General features: G+C 44.1%; 1 protein-coding gene across 11 annotated transcripts; it reads left to right on the forward strand.

Annotated features, from left to right (window-relative positions):
- The first annotated feature begins 3,913 nt into the window (after positions 1–3,913).
- On the forward strand, positions 3,914–26,978 carry tnca (tenascin Ca). 11 transcript variants are annotated; one of them, XM_028417661.1, is made up of 29 exons: positions 3,914–4,153; positions 9,518–10,073; positions 10,400–11,707; positions 11,973–12,236; positions 12,310–12,425; positions 13,150–13,303; positions 14,411–14,680; positions 14,996–15,181; positions 15,267–15,356; positions 15,489–15,752; positions 16,020–16,418; positions 17,321–17,746; positions 18,210–18,485; positions 20,050–20,322; positions 20,424–20,696; positions 20,783–21,055; positions 21,613–21,921; positions 22,605–22,877; positions 23,084–23,206; positions 23,706–23,849; positions 23,938–24,057; positions 24,140–24,283; positions 24,359–24,489; positions 24,626–24,758; positions 25,036–25,187; positions 25,351–25,447; positions 25,531–25,692; positions 26,266–26,429; positions 26,553–26,978. In XM_028417661.1, the coding sequence occupies exons 2-29, from the start codon at positions 9,596–9,598 to the stop codon at positions 26,661–26,663; spliced, it is 7,113 nt and encodes a 2,370-aa protein (XP_028273462.1). In that variant the 5' UTR covers positions 3,914–4,153; positions 9,518–9,595; the 3' UTR covers positions 26,664–26,978. The 11 variants fall into 11 exon arrangements, with proteins under 11 accessions (XP_028273462.1, XP_028273463.1, XP_028273465.1 ...); XM_028417663.1 differs by lacking the exon at positions 3,914–4,153 and having other exon boundaries at positions 9,539–9,555; positions 9,646–10,073; XM_028417662.1 differs by lacking the exon at positions 16,020–16,418.

Consider the following 26,978-nt stretch of genomic DNA (forward strand, 5'->3'; position numbering starts at 1 on the left):
GCGCATGTCTTATACTTCTTTGTCTGTTTTAATTGACAGTGATAATTTCTCTCGCAACTTAGCAAGACCATTAACTCAGGAAATTAACTGATCAGAAGCAGGAAATGAACGTTTCCCTGAAACTGTGGGCTGCATGTTGGATCGTGTCGACTAGAACACCAGACACAAACCCTTATGTAGTTTTATTGGGGTTCAAGTGAAGAGTTTGTGTATCTTTCTATCCTACATTGACACAGTTCGTCCAGTGGACATGGAGCTTATGGAATATTTTCCAGTATTGATGTCAAGCTTTCTGTATAATCACTTAGACTTTGCTTTTTAACGAGGGCTATATAAGCTTAGGCCACAAATGTATCACTCACCTGTCATAATTCAGCTAAATTGCCATTACATTTTTGCACAAGTACTCACTGAGGAGCAGTGTTCTCCAGTAAAAGGAAGTGTCAGACTGCACAAAGTGACGCTAACTGCGAGACCTGTTAACCCAAGTTCATGTTAATGTGGCTGCGTTGACCACACAGAACAGAAGCATCAACAACAGTAATGAATGACTGACTGCTGATCTGATTAAGGAGATCAGGGCTCCATGGTTGATTAAGAACTCAACAAAGGGTCACATTCAGAACTGATCATTCACCATTGTCACCAGTGTGTAATCCTTCAACTAATGCCTGGATGTGCAGATTCTCTAATCTGCAACGAGCACAAGCTCATTAGAGCAACCATACTGAGACGGCAAAGGAAAACAGTCTCCATTCAGACAAAGCCTCTCAAAAATCAGACGCTCCCAGCAGATGTGCTGGCCGGGCCTGAGGAGTGATCCGAGTGTATTTTGAGCCATCAGAGCCATATTAGTTCATGTTTGTGTGAGCTGTGACATCTCCGGTCTGCTCAGTGTCTGTGCTTTGACGTAATGCCACAAAGGAGGATGCACGCTTCACTACTCAGTGTAAACATTTTTATTTTTAAGGCAGACGTTCCACAGCAGACCTCTGCCTGCCAATAATATGCCATTTAAGAGTAATGAAATTATTCTGCAGTTCCACCAGCCGCTTGCTGACATTATTTCACCTTAAATAACCCTCCAGTCTACTGGGGGCAGACGGAGCTCTTTACAAGTATCCTGCATGTGTCATTGAAACTGAGGTCATCTGAGGTGATCTGGTGACTTCTTCTGGAAAACCTTCACAATCAAAGGCAAAGCAGCCAGAACAACATATAAGTTAGCCAATATTATCCACCGTTATTGTCTTTTCACATACATAGCATAGCAGAGGAAGCTTCCTTCAACATTATTACTATATACTCTTAATAGAGTCTGCAGCAATTATAAGCCTCTGCATCACAAGGAGCAGTTTTTATTGTTATTTGCTAACGCCGTGGCTTCTGCAAAAATGTTGTCATCGTATCTGTTTGATGAAATTATTGAACGATATAACGAAAAAAAGATTAATGAGGCTGTTCAGTATCATTTAAGAAATTCAATCTTCTTTGTGTTTAACCTTCACAGAACTTTTTTTTTTTGCGACTAGCCTCTGCTTCAAACACTAAACTACAGAAGATCAAACAGTAGATTTACAGTCCTTACTCCACAACAACACCCAGTAATTGTACAGTACAGCTGCATAATTAAACATTAAGGGAGTGACCATGTAAATATTTTGACATAACTCCTGTCTGGATAGAGAAATGCACAGTGACCCAACGTTTCTATATTGTTACATGTAGTATATAAACATACATGAGGTGATTCTGTACATACATGTTTACACATCTAATGGTTAACTTCGGGTAAACAGCAGAATTGAACTGTGTCTCATACAGCTCTTATGATGACAGTCCTGTTAGAAGGTCAGACTTTTCTTCATGCCAGTTTAAGCCTGTTGGAATAACAGAGAAGTGGCCCAACCAGCAAGTCGGCACAAGTGTAATTTATAGTAAAGAACACCACTGTATAAACTACCGATGATTGTTTAGTCTTAACTGAAAATAAAACTCATCTCAGAGCATAAAAGAAACACACTCCCACAGAGTCACCTTTCAAATATGTGAAGATTCAGCCATAATTTAAAGATTCAACTTTTTGATATATCACTGTTAAAGGCAGTCGTGTTTCTCCGTGGGTGACAAATCGACCTCTGTGATCCCCTGACCTTTCCTTTAGTGCCACTGTGAGGTCAGCATTTGTGGTTTTGAGTCAACAATTGCCATGAAATTTAGCTCAGTCTCCCTCTCAGCATGAACAGCTTTCAATTTGTCTATAGCGTGCTAACATTTGTCAAAACAAAGCGTGGTGGGACTCCTCTCCAGTTGAAGTTACCTGATGGTAAACATCACCTGCTTAACATTTGCATGCTAACTGTTGTCATTATGAGCATGTTGGGTGACCAGCATTAGCATGAGGTCAAAAAGCACAGCTGTCCCATTAGCATGGCTGTAGACCTGTCAAATATGAGGCTTGTTTATTTATTGATTTTGTTCAGACACTCGTTAGATGATCTTTCTGTTGTCATTTTTCAGTAGCAGCAGCTGAAATGTGTTCTGTGCTTGAACCACATGGCCTGTTTTGCTGTGTGTAGTACATGTGAAACACATGTGGACTCTTAAATTAGAGAAAGGCCACAGACAGTGTGACCCATTTATTTGGTTCCACACCACATTTTCTCCAGATCCCTGCAGCTCAGCAGACGATTTGATCTGATGAACGGTGACAGATTTTATGAGTTTACCCTCGGACTGTGTGTGGACCCTCAGCTCGTACTTGAACTCCCTTAAAGACGCGCACGTATTTCAGAATCTGAATCTGAATCAGAATCAGAAATACTTTATTAATCCCAGGGAAAATTGCTAAATACTTTCCTGGTGTTGCATTACTAGAAGTGAAGTCCAGACACTTTGTTTACCAGACTCCACTGTCCTCCAATGAAAAGTGACAAATCTACTTAGCTCTACTGGACCATTAGATTAGTCAGGATTTATTGTTTCGCTCCATTAATTTAACCCGTTGAGGTCCTCTTTAGAAATGGATGTTTTTCTTCTACTATTGACAGTTAATATGGGTTTTGATGAGGGTGAATTTTTGTTGTAGAAATATGAATTTTCTAATATTTTATTGACCAAAGACAATTGATTAATTGAACAAATATCTAAGAATAAATCCAAATGTGCTGATGTGACGACCATGTTGTTATTATTATAAAATAAATGAGTACTGAAAGATCTTTCTTGACACACTACAACTTCATTGACTTACAAAATTATTCTGTTATGCCTCTTTATTGGACAACCTGATGATGGTGATGGTAATGGTAACATTTAAAGCAGTGATATCATATTAAGATTAAACTACTGAGGCTGCATATGGTGGCGTGCTGCCTGTCTGCTGACATGTCCTCCAGTTTTACATTCGTGTTTTGTGTTCAATAAAACTGAAATTATTTGAGTGAGGAACCATTTCCCTCAGACTTTAGTGTTTTATAAGTCTTTTTTACGACTTTATTGAGTAATTATCAGAGCCATTAGTGCCACAGATTTGCTGGATTAAGACTCCTTGGCTGGAGGGGTTAGAGGATGGATAAGAGGGAGTTCATTTCCTCTGAAATCTGACAGTTTGAGTACATTTAAGAAAGGAGAAAATCACAAATCATTATTGCAGAGTTAATCTAGCTGAAGTCTGTCTGCTGTCTGCAGTCCTGCCTCACTTTCTTCTCATTGCCCGGCTTTCCCCTCTAATTATCCAGCACGACCACAAGCGCCGCTCGCTCTGTCATGACTCGCAGTAACGGTGGCATCTCATTTAAAGGGAGCAGCATCCATTAGTTACAGTAAGGGGAGGGAAGTCAGTGCCGTGGAGGGAGGGAGAATGAGGGCTATTTAAGGGCTGGAGTTTAAAGCAATGGGGGTCTGACCTAAACACTCCTCACACTTTAAAAGACATTTACTCCCACTCTCTCCCTCTCTCCCTCTCTCTCTCAGCTGAACCCTGAGCCGTGAACGGTGAGGGGGAGATAAGACAGAGCTGGCTGAGGGGAGGATTGGCAGAACTACCACCTTGCTGGGGGAGGCTGCGAGACGAAGTGGAGCATCTTTTTCTTGTAAAGACTCGGGTGGAGCACCTCATGTTATCTGCAGAAAGTAGATTACACTAACACAGGTAAGATGATATTTTTATGCAATTCTTTCGATAGAACTTCTGCAGATATTTGCATGAGTAGCGGCACCAGAAGGTATTGATTACTGGACGCATTCTTGGTGTACACTGCAACTTCTTCCTCTTGCTGTACAGCAGCCAGTTCAGGAATCAGAGGTGATAACCGACTGCTGCGAGAGTGAAAATGTGGAAGAGTTATTCTCAGCTTTGATCGCCTCAAAGGAAAGGGCCAGCAAGGCTTCACACTTCATGCCAAACAAAAAATAAATAAATTAAAGAGCAAAATTTATGTCAGGCTGTAGATCAATACTTTAAAAATACAATGTGTCCATCTGTGTGTATTTATGCACACTGGTGATTCATCCCATTACCTTGGGGCAATGCAGTTCAGACTTTATAGTGCATCATTTTTCCATTGAAGGGAAATGTGGGCGATGGAGGAGGATTTGGGAGAAAAAAAATACTTCATCCATTCAGTCCATTAGCTCTGCTTAATTGAAGTCTGCCTTGCAGTGGTTTTAACTTCTGTTTTTGTCTTCGTGTGGCGGCTTTGAGTCACCGCATTCAGCAGAAATGAGTATCTCAGCTGCAGATTCTAATCGTCCCACACTTTTATCCACGATGCACATCATTTTATATCTGCAGCTGTGATGTTTTACAGCCTCTCTGCCATGTGTTGTGTGTCTGAGCAGCAGTCAGAAAAGGTGTCTCTCTGTCAGAGGGGACAGCTGGTTTGGTAGCTGGAACTCCCCCAGGGCTGCACCATGACCTCAACCCAACGAGCCAGGGGTTAAGCATAACACTTTATGTTGTGGGAAAATATCTTCTTTTTTTTCTAGTGTCACAGGCAAAGTGACAGAGTCCTGAGAGGTTAGAGAGGGAAGGTACGCTGTGTTTAATAATGTGTTGAGTGTCAGGTGTGGGACAGTGTCAAGACATTGGACCTTGAGCACTTTAAATCTGTCTAAAATCAGGTGTGACTGAGCACAGTCTGTTCTTATGTTCTTCATCATTTACCTGCAGGGGAATTTGTTATGACGTCCTGCACACGCCTCACATTATTTCCTCAGCAGATTACTAGATAGAAAATAAATGATTTTATGTCCTTTTTATACTCAAATTAATTTTAATTAATGTATTTTTTTATTTTTCCTGTAAATCCAATTTGTAGTTCTAACAAAAGGTAAACAAATTAGTAAATTGTAGAAAACATCACAAAGGTCAAATTACAACTTTTTGAGTGACTTTGTTCATTACTGGGAAGGAATTTGTTAATTTTTCAATAATTCTGTTCATGATCTGTAGCAATATTGTCATTATAACATATTTAACCCCTTTACAGTGCTGCAGACCCCTACATTACCCATAACATGTACTTCAGTCAATATTTACCACACAGGAAAGCACACAGTTTCAACAGTTTCTTGCTGATCTTTAGCCCAAAGTTGTAGATGCACTCTGCCTTCTGTGTAGTGATATGGTTGCCAGGTGTGGCTTGGTAGGATATTTACCTTTTGAGGCTTCCCATGGGACTTGTAAGATGCAAGAACTTGGCTTAGCAGATGATCCAGCTATGAGCAGCAGATTGGTCCAGTGAGGCACTAAGGTGAAGTACCGACAGTTACGGGTGCATTTTATGTACATACTTTTCTTGCAGAGACAGCAGTAAGCTTATACTGACATGATAACTGCTACTTTCTGAAGCCTCTGCACGGCGTGTTGATCTGATTGATAGTGAATAACAGTCACCTACCACGTATACTGTTGAAAGCGTCTGTCCTTACCAAACTGTTCTTCTGTAAATAGTTATAAATTCTAAAAAGAGACATTGCTGTTGGGTGTTCAGCTTTTTTTGGCTCTTGGAGCACCAAAAGCTGAGAGCTGTCTAATTCCATTATATTGGAGAGAAGGCAGAAGTCTGTGCAGAATGAAAATAATATCTTTAACAAGCTGAGACAGGCATTAACGGCCAGGCAACCTTTTTTTTTTTTTTTTACTAATTGATCAGCTCCGTAAAAACATAATACACAATACACAATACAAGTCTTTAATTGCATCCTGTTCAGGCTCACCTGGCGTCACAGTTAAAGGTATTACACTTTAAAGACCCACTAGAGGATTTTAGCCATGCAGGATAATTTTTGTGATCTGCTAATGAGGTGCCGCAATTTCTGTTATTGTATTAACTCCAACTCCAGCTGTTCCAGATGCTGTGAGAATCAGGAATCATGGTTTTCAGACTCATGGAAAATAAAAAAATTCTCACAGATGAACAAACAAGCAGATGCACCCGTCGTATGTTGACCAGAGTCCTGACGTGCTGCAAATGCTTTCCGTCCAGACACGCCGCATATGTTCACATGGATGTGGAAGGATTGTGTTTCATCACCAGGAGCAGCCCCTCAGCTGGCTGATTTCACAGATAGATGTGATCAGAGGCTTGAAAAAAAACACATGCGTGCAGTAGCACTTTCAGTTTGCACCATTAGCTGGACACAGGACAAGTACCACACTGCTCCTTTTTTTTTTTTTGACTAGGCAAAACAGATGTCGTCTGTCCAGGGCCAACATTCCCAGTTTCTCTTTTCCATGCGGGAAAGTTCCCTTCTTGCTGCCAGCATGGGGGGAAGAGTTCTGAAGCTATAGCAACTGGATTATAGCTTAGTGAACAGGTTATATTTATTTCAATTTTCTCCACAAATTGTCTTCCCATGTCCCACAACTAAAGGAGGTGTCCTTGGGCAACCCCAGGCCTGCTTTTAATGACGTAATTTTGGCTTTTTTGTAAGTTCTTTTATAATTTAACTGTGAAAACACACATCGACTCTTAAATAAGGTGAAAACCCTGGCTAGAGCAGTTTTCATTTTGTAACAACATTCTCCAGAATGGGTCGTTGTTGTTCCAATAAATATCTAATCTCTAAAATAAATCTATGATAAATTACTCAATGGTTGATGCTACAAAGTTAAAACATCACCTGCAGAGTTGATCCGCTGCTCTGTTTGTAAGACAACCCCCTCAGATTATCATGCTGGTTGGTTGTTGGATGATTTCTGTGCTAGACACTAAAGACCATGGTAAATCTGCAGACACTCTTTATGTAGGCAGCTTCCTCTTTTTATGGTCCGTGGCTAGCTCGTTAACATGCTAACATTAATAGATGTCTCTGCAGACACGGGCATTAGTTAATGTTTCAGTTTTCTGCCCCTTACATGCTGCTAGAATCTATTATTAAAAAAAACAAATGAAAAGAAAAGGGAAATAAACTGATGAAAATGAAAATATGAGGCATGTTTTCATGTTTATCATAAGCATCTTGTGGATTAATTATTTCGTTACCCTAAATTATCAACTTTGTGTCTTATAGAGGTTTCAACTGGGAGATAAGAAACGTATTGCAGGACCTAGTTTTCAGATTTACAGCCCCAGTCATAACCTACCTTTATCCTAGTATTCACCAGATGTGCAAGAAGTCGTGAAACTCAAGCCCACTTTTATACCTTAACAAAAAAAAAACAAAGGAGGGAGCAGAAAAATGGTGGCAAAGGGGCCAGAGGTCAGGTCAAAAGTCAGGGCAATAAAGCAGAGAGAGGAGAACTTGATGAAAGGGCTCTGACTTTGTAACTACACCTCAGCCCCTGCAGGTCAACTGCTTTGTGGTGACAGTGATGGGAAATATTTCTCATCATGTAGATTTCAGGAGGACGCCAAGCTGCCTGTCATTCAAATAGCACAATTAAAAGCACCGTCCATGTGCTCATGCTGTATTCCCTCTTCTTTTTTTGTTTTTTATTGGTTGTAGTGAAACATTTGGCTTCCTATACAGGAAAATTCAGCACGGCGTTTATAAACGTCTTCATATTTTGGAACAAATATATCCCCATTTGACAGACAGGCTCAACTCGACCATTAATTCTGAAGTCAACCTAACTAATGTGGAAAAGCAAGTGACTGATTTGTCTCTTAAAAAGCTGCAATTCATTTCACAATAAACGCAGCAAGGAAGACATCCAAAGGCACGAGGGAGACAGGGTCAGAGGGAGAAATTAGGTCAAGGAAGGACTGGGAATATTTTTCTTCATCTGGATTGGATGCTGAAAAGTGAGGCAGATTTTGTTCTTTGATAGGGTGGCGTGAGGAGAGTTAAACCTCCCTTATATGCACACACGGTGAAGAATAAAATATTCCCTATAGCGATATATGAGTGGGCAGGAAAGAAGTTACATAAGGATGCAGCCAAGGCTCAATTGAACCACTACTTTTTGTTATTCCGTAGTCGAGCGTTGTCTGAATAGTTTCCAGAAGCCCTCATGAGAAAGTAAATCCAGGTGCACCACATGCATTTTCATAAAAATCTGGACTGCACTGCCTGTCCCTTATAGAGCAGCAGACAGTTACATGAACCTGAGGGCTTCCATCCTGTCTGGTTGGAAGACATGATGGACATTTTGCTGGCTGTGTGAGGATGAAGCGTTTCTCACGAGGAAGCTTAAATTCATCTAAAGTCTGCAAGTGTAGACTTTAATTCTATATGGGTGGTGATGCTTCAAGCAGTAAAGGGAGAGGCCCTGTGGGATATTCTATTGATTTTTCAGCATCCTATGCTCACTCAAATCCTTTGGAAACTCATCATTGAGTAATCCAAGCAGGCTTTCCCACGCTGAGGAAGAAGCTTGTCATTTCACTCCCACAAATTATAGAGTTCTTAGAGTCCAGCTGATGAAGTCATCTGAGAGATTTGTGGCTGAGTAGGAGTGAGTGTATGGGATGAAATGGGTCTTTTTCACACTATATCACTCTGTTGTATGTATAGATGGATGGAGAAAGCATGCAAACGTGCAAAACAGCTGAGATTTTTCAGACACTGTGAAGCAGATGTGCCAGCACAACTGTGGATTCTTTGAGTATGAAGGCTTTTCTCATATAGCCGGAAACATATTTGATGAAGTGACAAATCTCTGGTGTGTTTACAGATTGTTAGGGCTGCAGCACAAATTAGAGGGAAGAAAGCACAGAGGATGAGGATTATGTGAATGAATGTTTCTTTCTCTGCTCTCCTATTTATTTTGTTCTATATATGTAGAATCGGTGATCTAAAAGGAAAATAATGTATGTGTAGCTTTTTATCTCATAATTATGCAATTCAGGCAAGGGTTAAGGGTTTTCTGTTTTAAGAGGCTTCCTCCTAAATTCCAAATATGTGGACGGTAGGTGGTGATACTTTAAATTAGCCGTAGATGTGAATGCGAATCACCTCTCACCTCTCACGACAGCCGGGGTAAGCTGTCGCCTTCCTTTGACCCTGTAGTACAGGACAAAGTGGATTAAGAAGACATTGAAACTTTGTATTTTGTCTCTTTTTGCAGAACATTCACTGTTAACCAGGATTGGCCTTCAGTCAGAGGTTCATATTTATTCCACTAAATAAGTGTCCCACCTCTAACATGGGTACAAAAATCCTTCTGAGCTGCCTTCTCCTGATCTCCCTGCTCAGTTTATCAAATGCTGGCCTCGTTAAGAAAATCCTGCGCCATCGTCGACAGACTCCAGCGTCCCCTAAAGAACACAACATTACCCTCCCTGGTGCGGACCATCCTGTGGTCTTCAACCATGTCTATAACATCAATGTTCCTGCCAGTTCCCTGTGCTCGGTGGACCTAGATGCTCCAGACAGCACACAGCTCCTTCCCAATGATGCCCCAGCCTCCAAGGACCACCGCGTTACCGAACACACTTTTGATGGGGAAAACCAGATTGTCTTTACACACCGTATCAACATACCCCGGCGGGCCTGTGGCTGTACTGACGATCTGCCTGGACTGAAAGACCTAATGAGCCGGCTGGAGATGCTTGAGGGAGAAGTTTCAGCTTTGAGGGATCAGTGCGGTGGTGAAAAAAACTGTTGCAGCGCACAGGTCACAGGTAGGTGGAATCTGTCCGTCAGATGTCCATGTTACAGCCAGTACAGTAAAATAATACTTTATTTATCCCACTCTCTGTGCTGAAATGTGCTTTGCTAAGAATATAACACAACCCCATGAGTCTCCTTTATGTGTCGCATCTGTTCCATTCATCTGTTCTGTGGAATTTAATGTGGGAGTGTGATTTTCTGTGTGCAGCGGAGGCTCACACAACTCATCAATTAAATTTGAATGGGAGGTCTAGGAGCTGCTGACATAAGCGTGTTTGTGAATAATTATTTTTGATAATAAAAGTTCCAACCTGATATTTGCATGTTTTTTCTAAAGGTGAGTTGGGGATGAAACCTTACTGCAATGCTCATGGAAACTACAGTGCTGAAACCTGTGGTTGCATCTGTGAGCCTGGCTGGAAAGGACCCAACTGCACCGAGCCCGAGTGCCCCGGTAACTGCCAGGACCGGGGCCGCTGCGTGGATGGAAAATGTGAGTGCTTCAAGGGCTTTTCTGGAGATGACTGCTCACTCGAGGTCTGCGCTGTGGACTGCGGACAGTACGGCCGCTGCGTGGGCGGCATCTGCATCTGCTCTGATGGTTACTTTGGCGAGGATTGCTCCCAGAGCAAGTGCCCAAACAGCTGCTATGGCCGCGGCCGCTGTGATGACGGGTACTGTGTGTGCGATGAACCGTGGACCGGCTTTGACTGCACTGAACTCATCTGCCCCAAAGACTGCTATGACCGCGGACGCTGTGAGAACGGCACCTGCTTCTGTGATGAGGGGTTCACCGGGGAGGACTGCGGAGAACGTACCTGTGCCAGCAACTGCCGCGGTTTCTGTGTGGATGGTCAGTGCATCTGCACTGCTGGCTACACAGGAGACGACTGCTCTCAACTCACCTGCCTCAACGATTGTAACGGCAGAGGCACTTGCTTCAACGGGATGTGCATCTGCGACACAGGATATCAAGGTGAAGACTGCAGCCAGTTAGCATGTCTGAACAACTGCAACAACAGAGGCCAGTGCATCAACGGACAGTGCTCCTGTGACGTCGGCTTCCAGGGAGACGACTGCTCTGAGCTCTCCTGTCCCAGCAACTGTCGGCAAAGGGGGCGTTGCATTAACGGCCAGTGTGTGTGCCAGGAAGGCTTTGCCGGGGAAGACTGCAGAATCCGCACCTGCCCTTCAAACTGCTACGGCCGCGGTGACTGTATTGAGGGGCGTTGTGTCTGCCATGCAGGGTTCACTGGCGAGGACTGCAGTGAACTGAGCTGCCCCAACAACTGTAGAAACCGCGGCCGCTGTGTCGATGGTCAATGCATCTGTGACGAGGGCTTTGCTGGAGAAGACTGCAGTCAAAAAGCTTGTCCAAACGACTGCCTGGCTCGGGGTCACTGTCTCGACGGCAAGTGCATCTGCAAGGAAGGCTACTCCGGAGACGACTGCTCTGTCCTCGCCTGTCCGGATAACTGCAACAACAGGGGGCGCTGCATCAAAGGAAGGTGTGTCTGTGTTAGTGGATATGAAGGAGACAGCTGTGCAGATCTGAGCTGCATCAACAATTGCCAGGACAGAGGCCAGTGTGTGAACGGTCAGTGTGTCTGTGATGAGGGATACATTGGAGAGGACTGCTCTGAAGGTAAGAATGACACAAGCAGTTTAAAGAGTTTCCATGCTAAATATGTACTATACAAGGAAATCCAGAGTGATGTAATTTCCTTTCATTCTCAAAATTCACTCATCCATTTTAAGTGAGTTTAAAATAGGTTTTTGGTTTGTGTGATGCCATTTGTGGCCCTGGAGTTTTCATTAGCTCTGTGTGGTGGTGGTGGTGATGGTGGATAATCCTGTGATTGAGGAAAAACCGGCAAAGACACAACACCCTTGTGTCATGTTTTTTCCAGTGTCTCCTGCAAAAGACCTGACAGTTGGGGAGGTCACTGCAGACTCCGTGGACCTGTCCTGGAAAAATGAGATGCTGGTCACAGAGTACCTTATTTCGTATGTGCCCACATTTCCTGGGGGGCTTCTCCAGGAGTTCACCGTGTCTGGAGACAAGAACGCTGCCACTGTGAAAGAGCTTGAACCCGGCATCGAGTACCTGATCAACGTCTACGCCGTTCTAAGCAACAAGAGGAGCGTCCCTGTCAGTGCGAGGGTGGCCACAGGTACGTCACAGTCAACTCAGAATATCTTCAGAAAAATGTAATAACTTCAGTATTTTTGTCTCCATTCTTTCAGACCTCCCACAGCCACAGGGTCTAAGATTCAAATCAGTGAGGGAGACCTCAGTAGAAGTAGTGTGGGACCAGCTGGACATCTCCTTTGATGGCTGGGAGATCTATTTTCGCAACACGGTCAGTCTTCACATCTCCTCTGAAGGCCTGCCCTGGATTTTATTAACCATCAGGGGGGGAAAGCAAGAAGTGATAAGCTATGCCAGCTTATTGGAAGTCTCAGCAAAACATGGATTTAGTTCAGCACTAACCATTAAATTTGCTCTGACATATGGAAAACACTCAGCAAGGAGTGAAGTCTGGATGTCATAGAGCTGCGGCTAAATCTGCCACTCAGGATCCCAAGCAGAGCTCTTTGAAAAGAGAAGTGACTGTGCCAGCTGATAAGTCAGAGCCTCTGCAGAGGTTTTACATAAATATGTTGTCCTTCCTGACCTTCAAGCTGCTGCCTTTCCATATCATGCATGCAAGATGTCTGCAATGTTCTATAGTACACTATAGTATAGTTCTATAGACACATAAGTGTCTCTTTGATTACCAGCAGCAATGCTTCTCTCTATACATAACACACTACCATAAAAATCATTATTATTAGAGAAATCCACCAATATTTACCTTGGTACTGAAAAGGTGACAGAAACGGCAGCTCAAATGAAGCTGCTCCAAATGATTGTCCATCTTCTCTTCCAACATTTTGAATATTTCTCTCAAAAATCTGAACCTTGTCTTGGCAAGAACTGACCCCTGAATATTAACTTCACCATATGCCGTCATTCTGACTTGTGCTGTCTGATTTTTCTCACAGTAATCCAAATCTCTTGTGTGTATTCCATTACCTTTGCAGAAAGAAGAAAATGGAAAAGTGTCGAGCACACTTCCATCCTCTCAAAACCAGTTCCTCCAGTCGGGGCTCGGACCCGGACAGGAGTACGAAGTCTCCATCAACATCATCAAAAACAACACCAGAGGACCCAAAGCATCGCAAACAGTCACCACCAGTGAGTCTCTGGCACGCAGCCTATTCACAGTCATGTGGTGATGAAGTCATGAATGTTCAGTCTGGGTACAAATAACCTTCACGTCTCTTGAGCACAGCATAGAAAAATACAAAGATGTCAAAGAGTTGAAAAAATTCCATAATGAAAATAAGAGTTACTACAGGAAATCCCTGCTGGCCTCCTGCAGTTCCATCTAACAGACTTTAGGTAAAGAGTAATAACTCAAACAAATTGAATCTCAGCCTAGCATGAACATGTCAGTTGTTCTTTTTACTGTCACTAAATCTTGCTCTTAACTCTTGTCCTCTGCTCGCAGAAACTTTTTATTGCACTGTTACTCCATACGTTACACTGTGAAATGCCTCCAGCTCCTCACGCAATCGATACAGCGCGCCAGGCCAAACAACTCCAGTCCTGCATGGAAAAGTCATTTAGTTTACAGGTCTAGAGCTGATTCACGCTCTGGGTATCACACCATTTCAGCGCTGATGTCATTTATTTGTGCAGCTCAAGACCTGACACAGCTCCCATGAAATGAATGATAGAAGCGAGGTTCAACCTTTCGTAGCCTTTTAGCCCCCCTGAGCTTCTTTTAGCATGGAGGAGAGATGTCTCCTGCACTTGTAAACACAGGAGAGTACATACGTCAGAGTGGAAGGAAATCACATTATGTTTCATAATAATGTGGTTTCCTATTATGGAAGGCCAAGTTGGACTCAGCCGGTTGCTCTAATGGACATGTTCTACCCGTTGTTGGATCTTTGCTTGACTTTTCTTGATTCTGTTTTTATGGTTATCATACCAAATTATTCCTTTAAAGATTGTTGAGTAGCAGTTAGCTTGGCTTAGCTAAAACAAGAGGAAATGTTGACCATTGCACAGAGCTAGGCTAAAGATGAGCATGGAACCCTAGGTTTTGAATTGTGTTAGGGTTAGGGTTAACCCTATATTATGAACAAACGTTTTGTGTAATTCTGACCTAGCTAACATGTAATTCTACACTTTAAAGATACTAGTGTGTCTGCTCATAATCTTTTAAAACCATAACCATACTCGTATGTTCATTAGACATCATGTATTTAGCATAATTCTCCTCTCTCCACCCAGAGATTGATGGCCCCCGACAGGTGGAGGTGAAGGATGTGACCGACTCCTCGGCTCTGATCAGCTGGACTCAGCCGGTGGCTCCAATGGACAGAGTCACCATGTTTTATGCGCCCAGCTCCGACCCCTCAGATGAAACCACTGTGGACATTTTCCCTCCAGACAAGCAGTACAGCATTGATGGTCTGAAGCCGGACACCGAGTACACAGTGTCGCTTCTATCTAAGAGTGGAGAACTCACCAGTGACCCTGTCAGCACCACATTCACCACAGGTGGGTCTGTAGTGCAAAACATTACTTTAGATTTTGGAAAGTCTGTTATTTGTGAACTGTCCTAAGTCTGCATTTGGAGCCAGTGAGTTTGGAGAGTGGACACAAAACAAAGGGGTGAGGCTGACAGAAAATATACAGGTTTACATAAATGTTATCTATCCAGGAGGTCCCACAGAGGTAGTTATATGTTGCTGCACATCACAGAGAAGGTTGTAATCTGCAAAACCTTCAGTTAGATGTCTTTTTGGGGCTGCTCCACTGTATTGTGCTATAGTATTATACAGCATAATGTGTAAATATTATTATATTTTTAAGGGCTGGACCCCCCCACACGCCTGCAGGCTGTGTCCCAGACAGACAGCAGCATCACTCTGGAGTGGACCAACAGTCAGGCTGAAGTCGGCAGCTATCGGGTGAAATACAGCCTCATCTCTGGAGCGAGTCATGGCGAAGAGGTGTTCTCACGAGGTCCCGGAGACACCACACAAGCTACCATCAGTGGTAAGGGTCAAAGGGACACAGAACGTCCCAGACGATTGATTCCCTTCTGCCTTATGGTGTGATCATTTTTCTCTTTGTGTGGCAGGATTGAAGCCGGGAGCAGAGTACGGGATCGGAGTGACAGCTGTGAAGAATGAGAGGGAGAGTCTCCCTGCTACTACAAATGCAGCAACGGGTGAGAGACGCTGCTGAGCAGCTGTCCAAACAGTCGTCCTTCACACCATTTCATGAATACACAGACAGCCAGCTGGTGTTGATACAAAAAAAAAAAGGGATGCTTCTAACCGATTTATGTCTCCCCTGTCAGACCTCGACGCTCCCACAGACTTTGAGGAAACTGAGTCCACAGAGACTTCGCTTACAGTGAGGTGGCAGAAACCTCAGGCTAAAATCAGGGGCTACAGGCTGGTGTACGTCTCCAGAGATGGACAGGTGGAGGAGGTGGAGATCCCGTCCACGGCGACTACCTATGTGTTAACCAACCTGACTCCTGGGATGAGATACACCCTTACTTTGACCGCAGAGAGGGGACACAGGAGGAGCGCGTTCGTCTCAATGTCTGCATCCACAGGTGGGTGGGAAACGATTTGTATACAAATTATTGTTGGTTTTTATTCATCCAATTTTTTGAGTTTATCTGTATTTTTTAAATACTTTTTAGAATTGTCGTGTAACCTCTCATCAGTTTGGAGATACCTCCCCTGGACTTGATTATTATTAAACAGCACGAGTTGTTTCCTTGGTAACCACATCTTTGTGGGCAAATCAACCCGAAAGACTTAAGGATTTGCGACGAAATGATGCTTCTTTGATTTGTGCCTCTCTGTCTTTCTTGTAGCCTCTTTCACATTCTATTTAGCCGACTCAGACGACCGCGAGCCAACCATTCCCTCAGGCTCAGAGGACAATGTCATTAACTTTGTCCATTTAGACCCATCCGAGTTCCAGTTTTCGGGGGCGAAGCCCGAGGAAGAGTCCGGAGCGCTGACGGTCACAGGCGTCATGCCTGATGGATTTGACCTCTCATGGGAACTGAAGGCTCGCAGCGTCTATGATCATTTTGTAGTAGAATATAAAGACATGCAGCGATTATGGGATGTGACACAGGTCCAACTTCCTGGAGATGCCCGTGGCTCTAGAATCCAAGGCCTGAAGGCATCCACAGAGTATCAGATAAACCTTTATGGAGTAACGAGTAGCGAGCGATCTGCGCTACTTGAAGCCGTTGCAGTCACAGGTATAAGATTCTCTTTTAGAAAGTAATCAGAGGCTCCACGTGTTTATCAGGGGGTTGCTTATTTCCCTGATGGGGAAACAAAAGTTTATCGGATGGAAAAGCATCAAGGCCACAGTAATGGAAAAAAGATTTTCTTAGAATTTGGAGGGAAAAAAGTCAAAATTCTTAGTTTTAAACTTTTAGACTTCTGAGAAGGAACATTTTTGAGTTTTTTTCTGTAGAATTTTAAGAGAAACTAATTTTCTAAATTTCAAGAATATTGAATTAAATCTTTTTTTTTGTAATTCCAACATTTCTCTGAATTGTTTTGTTTTATCAAAAAAGTCAGAATTCAGAGAAAAGTCAGATCTTAAAATAATTTCTTACAGTGGCCTTAATCATCTTCCATAGTTCAGAGAGCTGAAAGAGTTTGCATGCTGTAATGAGAATATTTTTTTCTTTGGCATGACCCAACAAAAACTCATTTATCTCATCCCCACTCATCGAAGTCCACAGTGTCTGCTTCTTGCTGCAGTCCATATTCATTCATTCATCATCTTCATCCCTGATAAGACCGTTAAACAAGTCTTCACCAGTCCCAGAAAATTACACCAAGCATCTCTTGCATGTCATTAAAGTGACTCGACTCGGTCTGTCTTTAGAAGAACAGGAACAAAATGGCTGTGCATGGCTTCATCATCCATTTGAAGACGATGTGTACTTCCGCTCCGGTGGACTACTCAGAGACTTCAATAAGTTAATGGCACTGACTCAGGTGACATTAACGTCAAAGCTGCTGCTCAGCAGGACAATAGCTCAGAAGCGACTCAAGTGTGTACAGAATAACTTATTAAGGTTTTTTTTCACAGGATCAGCTGAGCCAGTAAGTCTTAACTGACTTAACCTGCTTTTATTCACTGTAGCGCCCAAGCCTACCTCTCCAGACGTTCTTCCTCTGAGCATCAAAGATGCCACAACGACCCCAAACTCTGTTCAGGAAAATGAACCAAACCCTGACTCCCTCCATCCTCTAAACACTGAAGCACCTTCCCCTGCACCTTCTGATGAGAAGAGCTCTGAAAGCTCAGGCCAGGACCTGCTGGGGGACCTTTCAATAAATGTTACCTCCACTAGTGTCAGCCTGGCCTGGTCGGCGCCTGGCGAGGCATTCGATAGCTTTCTGGTGGAGTTAAGTTCAGCAGCTATGCAACCTCATGTGACCTCTCTACCAGGAAGTGTGAGGGAGGCTGAAATAGAGGGGCTGTCCCCCTCCACACACTATAATGTTACATTACACGGGCTGGTGGAAGGAAAGCGATCTTTACCTCTCAGAGTTTTTGCCACTACAGGTACATGAAACAAATATTTCTTATTGTAGGACTCATGACAACCCATCATCAACATGTCCTTTTATTTCTTTATGTTCCAAATAATTCAGGATGGAGGAGGAGTTTTTTTCTTTTTTTTTTACAGATGGTTCATTTTATATTTTATTTCTAATTTCTTAGAATGGAGTATTAGGACCAACGCGTTCAGTGTAATATAATTTGTCAAAAAAATAAGGTTAAGACGCATTCTAATATTTAAAAAAAATCAAGCTTTAACACACTTAAAGTCATTTTTTTCAGATAAGTTAAAATAAATCCTGATTTAACTTAAGAAATGCAATAAAAGTCAGCCCTGTTTTTTTTATTATTTTCCCCCCTCTGGTCCTAATACTCCTGATTCGCAGTCACCTGTGTGCCTTGGAATATTTAAAATAATCCACTTTTCCAACCAGTTGACCCCCAGTCTGCTCTCTGTGTCCACCAGCGGAGCAGAGCCCAGTGGTGGTGAACCTCACCATCTCTGACAATACATGGGACGGCTTCACTGCGTCCTGGAGCCCCATTGGTGGGGAGTTTGACAGCTTTGTCATTGAGGTAACAAACATGGAGAATCTCGCCCAGAGCCAGAACCTCACTCTGTCCGGAGCCGCTCAGAGCCTGGCCATCTCAGGCCTGAATCCTAACACCAGCTACGTGGTTGGGCTGTATGGAATGTATCAGGGCTCCTTCCTTGAACCCGTGTACAGTGAAGCCACCACAGGTACCTGCAGCTTGCAGCGTTGCAGAATTCTGTCCTCTAAACTTTTCTCCTTTTCCTTAATAATGTTAATCTTTCTATTTCAGTCAACATCTTTGAAGCTCACACACACACACACACACACACATACACATTTTATCCCACTCACAGTGGAGCTGCATGAAACCAGTCCAACATCCTGGCCCCGGTGCGCTGTACTGCTTCATCTTTAACCAACATTTACCATTCTTAACTCTGCAGCCACTGTCTCTGTCTCACTGAGAGCGGGCAGCGTGATGGGCACCCGTGCACCATCACCGCACCGACATCATGCCCCTCAAATGTTCATCCTTACCTCCATCCTAGTTTCCTCCATCCAAAGTGCATGACACCCCCCCCCCCTCCCCCGCCCCTACCTGCATCGTGGTCAGGTCTGATGTGCTGCAATGATTGCAAAAGCAAACCAATAACTTTCACCCGCCCCCCCGCCCGTCATACAGCGACAGCGTGACCATCTCATTTCCTCCCATCAGCTCTCATTCAATGTTTCATTGATTAACCTTGAATGATCGTTTGCCCGTGGATGTGTGATGAGTGCTCACAGTATGAGTGAGTATTCATCTGAGCTCTCATAGTTTGTGATGATGCTGTCGATTCTGATGAAGTTTATTTTCACAGAACATCTTTTGAGCGACTAGTTGGCAAATGATTAACCTCTTCTTGTCATTACCAAGGTAAAAAAAATATAACCTGAGGTTAACAGTAATGCCACCTTGTTTCTTATCAGAATAAATTCTCTGCATGCCTGTATTTCCAAATGAAGATAAGGGCCACTGTAAAAAAACAAAAAAAAACAAATTTGTGTTGCATATTTTTGTTAGTTGGCCGCAAATTCTAACTTAAAACTGAAATTTCAGACGATTAAATGTCGATTTTGCTCATTTTTTTCTATGAATTCTGACTTTTTTTGTTTTTAATTTGAAGTTTAATAGTAAAATTCCTCAAATCAGACCTGAAATATATTTGTTTACAGTGCCGCTTGCCTTCTTTCATCTGACTAACTTTAACATAGCATGAAAACTTTCAACATTTATCGGTTTGGCGTTCTTGCTAGCTCTCTGCTAATGCAGAAAAAATCCCATCCTCATGATTAACCCACTGGCTGCTCGATTTAATCAAGGTGCATGAAATCTTCCTTAATCACATTTTCACATTTTAATCAAAACCCTAATACACCTGAACTGGCAGGCGAGCGGTCTCAGATATTTTTCTCTTTGGCATCACATGGTGCTTTTTTTTTCCAGACATATTGTTGTCATTGGTTTTACAGTTCGAGCTGCTGTTTAAATGGTGGTGGTGGTGGTGGATTTAGTCTATTTTATGCAGCAGTAAATGCATGTTTAATCCTTTATTAAAACCACTCTACTATCAGGAAATGCTGTTGGTGGTGGTGGTGGTGGTGAGTGTCTCGCAATGCTACACGATTTATTTTTATGATCAACTCTGATCAGCTTCCAATACTTTTATGAATCATGTGTGTTTTGCAGAACGGCTCTGTTGAAAATCTAACCCTGGTCTCTCTCTTTAGTGGTTCAGCCAGTGGTTGGCAAACTGTTTATCTCAAACTTAACGTCAGAGAGCTTTTCAATCCTCTGGAACGGCACTGAAGGAGAGTTTGATGGTTTTATCCTGGAGATTATTGACTCTGATTGGCTGATGGAGCCAAAGGAATATAACATATCCCACAATGCAATGTCCCATGATGTCACCGGGCTCAGGCCCAGCACTGATTACGTAGCCTACCTCTACGGGACATATAAAGGATCTCGAACAAACGCTGTCAGTATTGTTGCATCAACAGGTATACACCTAATATTCTACACTCCCTTTGAAGTCACAAAGACACATATTCATGCTTTTTACTGCAGTAAGTGAACATATCTTTCTCTCCCCTCCTTGTAGCTGAAGAGCCCGATTTGTCCAAGCTAGTTGTTTCTAACATTACCTCAGACAGATTTTCTCTGTCGTGGCGAGCAGGAGAGAAGGCCTTTGATAAGTTTATAATAGAGGTCAGAGAGTCTGCTTTGCCCGTGCAGGCGGTGGGGCGCGCTCTGTCAGGAGACGTGCGCTCCACAGTAATGGCAGGGCTCAAACCGAGCACCAGCTACAACATAAAGCTGTTCGCCAGCAGCACCGGTCAAAACACGCAGCCTCTGTTCGCTGTAGCTACAACAGGTATCACATGACATGCATTTGTTGACACTGCAAACTTTTGCACTTAGGACAACTTAACTGAATAGACGTGTTCTTGTTTTATTTAGAGGACGTCCCACAGTTGGGGCCCATAGCCGCTTCGTCTACGAGTCCACATAACCTCAGCTTGTCCTGGAACACTGTGTCAGGCCACTTTGATGCTTTTGTAATCCGGCTCAGTGACTCTGAGCAGCAGTCTGACAGGCTGGAGTTCAGACTGTCCGGCCAGGTCCGTAACTTTACCATCTCTAACCTGATGGACGCCACAGGCTATGAGATCGAACTGTACGGTATTTCTCACGGGCGCCAAACACCCTCTGTGTTAACCCACGCTGTCACAGGTACTACGTATTTTACTCACAACTTTAACCTCATATATTTCAGATACGGAGCAGCGGAACGCATGTGAACTTTTGAACACTTCAGAATCTCCTGCTATCAGATTACTAAAGCAGAATAAATGAATTAAAACCAAAGCCTGGAGCATTAAGAGCAAAATGTGGCATGCATCCTGAACTACTGTTTGTATCATAGAAATTGAGATAATTTGGGCTGAAAGCTAAAGCTAGCTAGTTCATAATCACAGATTTCTCTTGGTTTTAAGTCCCATCGTAGGGACTTAAAACCAATAGGCTGACAACCCGGTTACACCACATTCTGTCAGAGGTGAGCTTATCTCTTAAAGCTGTTGGGTGCAGTTCCAACAGTGACCTCTAGATGTCTTTATTTTGTCGTTTTTGCGATCTCTGTGATGCATGCCATATTTGCTCTTTAATGTGTTTTGGCCTTCAACACACTGAAGACCTGGTCCTGTATTTGCTTTTGCAACCGTTGCACACATTCTCCTCCTAATGGAATCTTCCTCCAATCACCCCCACCCCCCTCCCCCCACCCCCAGCTCCTTTGCCCAAAGTGGAAAACTTGACCATTTCCAACATAACCCCCTACGGCTTCCATGTGTCGTGGGAAGTGAAGAATCAGCACCAGGAGGCGCCGTCAGCCCCCTCTAGTGGCGGCTTCAGCCACTTTAACATAGTGGTGACAGACTCTGGTTGGCTGCTGGAGCCTCAGGAGTTCACTGTGCCAGGGAACCAAAGCCACCTGGACATCTGGGGCCTCATCACCGGCATAGGCTATGAGGTCAGGCTGACCGGGGTGTCAGAGTCAGGGCTTGTCTCTCGGCCTCTGACTACAGTGGCTGTGACAGGTACCACTCACAGTGCACTGCAAGGCCCCAGCTCTGAAGTTTCACTGTCAAACCGTGGCCCGAGCAGAGATTATTTAACATTTTCCTCACTAAATGCCATGTTTTGATGGCGAGGCTGCAGCGCAGCACTCTTACCTAACTCCTAACTCAGATTTATAACCTCTGTTTTTTTCCAGAATGATCTCACTTTTCTCTTTGTTTTTAAGCATTTTCTTGGTATGCAGCTGGAAGGAGAGACACAGAGCTCTCTTTGTTTCTTTTCAAACCAAAATATGAGCAAGCACACATGTTTGTTTCATATTTTAATTTGTGTTTTCCTATAATGACGTGGTTTGTTGATGCAGGAAAACACTGATAAATCAACAGACATTCTGAGCATGAAGCGTCTGTTGATTGAACCTCTTAATTACCTCTTAATTATGACCTTTTTGAATGCACTGGTTGCATCCAGGACGCATGGGGACGTCATCTCAAATAATCGTCTACAAAAAGCATCTTGTCTTCTTCTGATTCACTCACTAACGGATTACCTGAGCATGGAGGTGGCGGACAGACGCTCTGAAACTTTCTTGCCTGACCGCTGACCTCTTCCAAACTGACGCCTCTCTCACAGAAGTTGATGATTATTGCTGGAAAAACGCTCCCACACCCTCTGCAACGTTACTGTTTCCCTGTCTAACCAGAGGCCGAGCCAGAAGTGGAGCATCTCTTTGTGTCAGACGTCACGGCCGACAGTTTCCGTCTGACGTGGGCGAGCGATGAAGACCTGTTTGACAGATTTGTCATCAAGATTAGAGACAGCAAAAGATTAGCCCACCCTCAGGAGTACAGCGCCCGCGGTGACGAGCGGACCATGGTTATAACCGGGCTCATGGGGGGCACTGAGTATGAAATCGAGCTTTACGGTGTCTCTTTGGATCAACGCTCCCAACCTATTACTGGGGTTGCTCAGACAGGTATATGAACAAAGTGTGGAACATCAGAGATCTGATCCAGAGTCCCACTAATCATTTTTGTTCCTCAGGGTCTCAAATGGAAAAGGGTGTCATCCGTCTAGAGTTTGATTTGGATTTTCTTTATTTTCTTGCGTTGACATATTTTCTTGACCTCGTCTCACCTTTCTTTTTTTTTCCCTTCTGCATGTATCCACTTTCACTGCTAGGCCTGAGCACTCCCAGAGGACTCCACTTCTCTGATGTGACTGACTCCTCAGCCATAGTTCACTGGTCCATGCCTCGCTCTCCGGTGGATAACTACCGCATCACATACATGCCATTTGAAGGAGGTAAAAAGACAACCAGCAGAATCTGAAATATCTCATACACTGCTGGATGAGTTGGAATGAAACCTGGTAGAGATTTGTATTTGACACATGTTAAAGAAAAGCTCTTGTAACATGCATGTGCAGTTCAAAAGACAAAGAGGTGAATCTCTGCAGCAGTTTGTAACTCTAGATGAGACCTGGACCACAATGCAAATGGTGAAAACTGTTTCATAATCAGTGAGGTCTGCGTTAAGTTGAGGGTTTCTGCTTTGGAGTGCTGCTGGTGGATGACATGGTGGACTGCTCCAGAGGCTGATCTCTGGAGCAGCCATGATAGGAAAACATGTTCAGGAAAGGAGGCCTGACCATCCAGTAGCTGTCTTGTTTACCTGAGTTACACCCTGAGACCTGTTTGCCTATATAAAGAAGGAGCTCAGTGCATGCCAGTTAGACATCCATAGTCTTGTTCACCTCTAAAAGATCATCTGATCTTCTGTGATTTCCTTTTTCTCCTCCACAGGAAGCCCGATGGCTGTGACCGTGGACGGCGGCGTGTACGAGACTTTGTTGCCCAACATGATCCCCGGAAAAACATACCGAGTGACTGTGAGCTCTGTGAAGGGTCTGGAGGAAAGCGACCCGAGCACAGACAGTGTGACCACAGGTCGGCCTCCTCCTCCTCCTCCTGCTTCCAAAAACACTCGCTAAGTGAATGAATACTGACTGGAAACCTTCTCTCTCTTTGTGTTCAGCCTTGGACAAACCTCAGGGTCTGACTGCAGTTAACGTCACCGACACTTCAGCTCTGTTGCTGTGGCAACCGTCTGTAGCTACTGTGGATGGATACGTCATCACCTACAGTGCTGATCCAGGTGTGCTTCTGTTATTTTGTACACTGGTAATCATTTTTATTGTGTCATTAATGTGATTGGATGTTTGCTTCCTGCCTTGCAGCGTCCCCAGTGGTGCAGCACGTTTCAGGGAACACAGTGGAGTTTGAGATGAACTCTTTGGTTCCAGGAACTCACTACTCAGCTGGAGTTCACGCCGTGAAGGAATCTCAGAAGAGCGCCTCTGCTATAACAGAGTTCATCACAGGTAGGTCCATGGAGAAGGTCTACTATCAAGACGGTTTTGGTAAGGTAAACCTACAGTGTGGCGTCATGTCTGCAGATGTGGATCCTCCTCGGGATCTGATGGCTACTAACGTTCAGACTGACAGCGCCACTCTGACCTGGAAACCTCCTCAGGCTGCCGTGACCGGCTACATGCTGAGCTTCTCCTCTGCCGATGACACAGTCAGGGTGTGTTGATTGATAAGTTTGTGGCCTACGTTAGGAGACCAGAGTCTTCATACCAGTGAGGTCTGCATGCAGGTGGTGGTGGACGAACTGGAACAGGTTGTGTTTGTGCTCATTGTAAATGTTTCTGTCTGTGCAGACAGTGATGCTGAGCCCGACAGCATCCTCCTACAGCATGTCTCAGCTGACGGGCTCCACAGAGTACAGCGTCAGACTGCAGGCCATTGCTGGAGCACAGAGGAGTCGGCTCATCACCACCCTCTTCTCCACCAGTAAGGACAAACCTCCGTTTAATCATGTGAAAATAGTTCTTTGTCTGCAGCGGCAGGTCTGCTGGTTGGTTTACGCTTCAGTCCGGTGTTATTCCAGTGGCAGTCATGTGATATTCCAGACACATCACCTGTGCTTGTTTTTCATCCTGCCCGATGGAAAAACCTTTTTTTCTTTTTCCCTCAGACCCTCCTCTCTTTCCTCTCACACGATACTGTATGCTGTTGGGATGAGATGAAGTGAACTCTAAGATGATGTCTTTTTAATATGTGCTTTCAGTCGGGCAGCTGTACAGACGCCCCCGGGACTGTGCTCAGGTTTTACTGAATGGAGAGACGACCTCTGGCCTGTACACCATCTATATCGGTGGGGAGGAGAACCAGCCGGTCCAGGTCTACTGTGACATGAGCACAGATGGCGGAGGATGGATGGTGAGGAAGTCAACCTGCTGGAATCCCATTAAAGAGCCTCTCAAACAGTATTTCACTCAATGTAAACTTTTGCAGATGATGGATGTTAGACAGCGCCGCAGAGGGCTCAGCCCTGGATGTTAGGATTCTTGTTGTGACACTCACAGAGGTTTGTGCTCTTCAGGTTTTCCTCAGACGGCAGAACGGAAAGCTGGAATTCTTCAGGAACTGGAAGAACTATACCGCTGGCTTTGGTAACCTGAACGATGAGTTCTGGCTGGGTAAGAGCACTCCTGGCCTCCTGAATCTGCTTTCTCTGTCCCTCCTCTCAACTCAACTCACACATATTAAACCTGCACCACAGGTCTCTCCAACCTCCATAAAATCACTTCCCTGGGCCATTACGAGCTGCGAGTGGACATGAGGGACAATGGGGAATCAGCCTACGCTCAATATGACAAGTTCACCATCGCAGAGCCAAGAACACGCTACAAAGTCTACATTGGAGCGTACAGTGGAACAGCAGGTGGGTGTGCTGTCACATGATCGGCCAGCGTGGGCTCATCGTACGCTGCACCTCTATAGGAACAGCACAATCATAGCTGCAAGGCAATGGGAGCTACACATGGCAAAAATATTACACAGTTTTACTCAGCTGCAGAAAGCCTGCAGATCAGCTGACTGCTGATCACACATGAGTCAACCAGAGCTTCCTGCGTGCTCAGAGGAGTGCAGAATGTTCCGGTGCAATCGTTTTATGTATTTGTTTTGTGTGAGATATGTAGAATAAAGTCTTTTCTAAGTGGATGATTTGGGACAGAAGTGTTTCCTGGGGACCCCACAAAAGTGACGGACCATGCAGCCGTAATAATAAGAAAAATAAAAACATGAGTGAGGCATCATTGATCATCGTATTAAAACAAATCCACAGAATATTACAACATAAAGCCACGAAACATTACATAATTAGTCTTGTAGCCAGGTCGGTCACTTTTTGGGGTCCCCTGGAAACACTGACAGCATTGTCTGTGCAGCAGATTCTCTGATCCAGTCCCTTTATGAGCGCTCTTTTAACCCCCATCATTCTTATGTTTATCAGGTGACTCCATGACCTACCACCAGGGTCGACCCTTCTCCACCTACGACAACGATAACGACATTGCTGTGACCAACTGCGCCCTCTCTTACAAAGGCGCCTTCTGGTATAAAAACTGTCACCGTGTGAATCTAATGGGAAAATATGGCGACACCAGTCACAGTAAGGTACTGAAAGATTTCAGCGATCCCACAGGTGTAGGTGCAGCTTTAAAGCTACAGTGTGGGACTGTAGGTAGGTCGAAGTAATCACACCAACACTCACCGTTCTGTGATCACATGTTTCCACAGGGGATCAACTGGTTCCACTGGAAGGGCCACGAACACTCCATCCAGTTCGCAGAGATGAAAATCCGACCGGCAAACTTCAGAAACTTTGAAAGTCGAAAAAAGCGATCATAGACTGCGATCATCAATAATCAAAAACACACACAGCTGAGTGAGATTCAGTTCTGACTGTGAGAAAACACCCACGCCAAAGAACCCAGAGTTCCAGAGTCAGCCCAGGTTATCTTTGTTTTGGTGTAATGTCCCTTTTATTTGCCATTATTTGTTGTATGTGTGAAGAAAGCAGCTGTTTGGTGTGTGTGTTACCGGGACCATAACAAAACAGATAAACATCTGTGTTAAAAAAAAAAAAAAAAACATGTCAAAGGCACATAGTCGTCACCTCCCCTGAAGGAAGCAGAAGGTGTTTTCAGCTTCTCCATCTTAAAT

This window comes from Parambassis ranga, chromosome 12 (assembly GCF_900634625.1).
Source record: "Parambassis ranga chromosome 12, fParRan2.1, whole genome shotgun sequence".
Lineage (NCBI taxonomy): Eukaryota > Metazoa > Chordata > Actinopteri > Ambassidae > Parambassis > Parambassis ranga.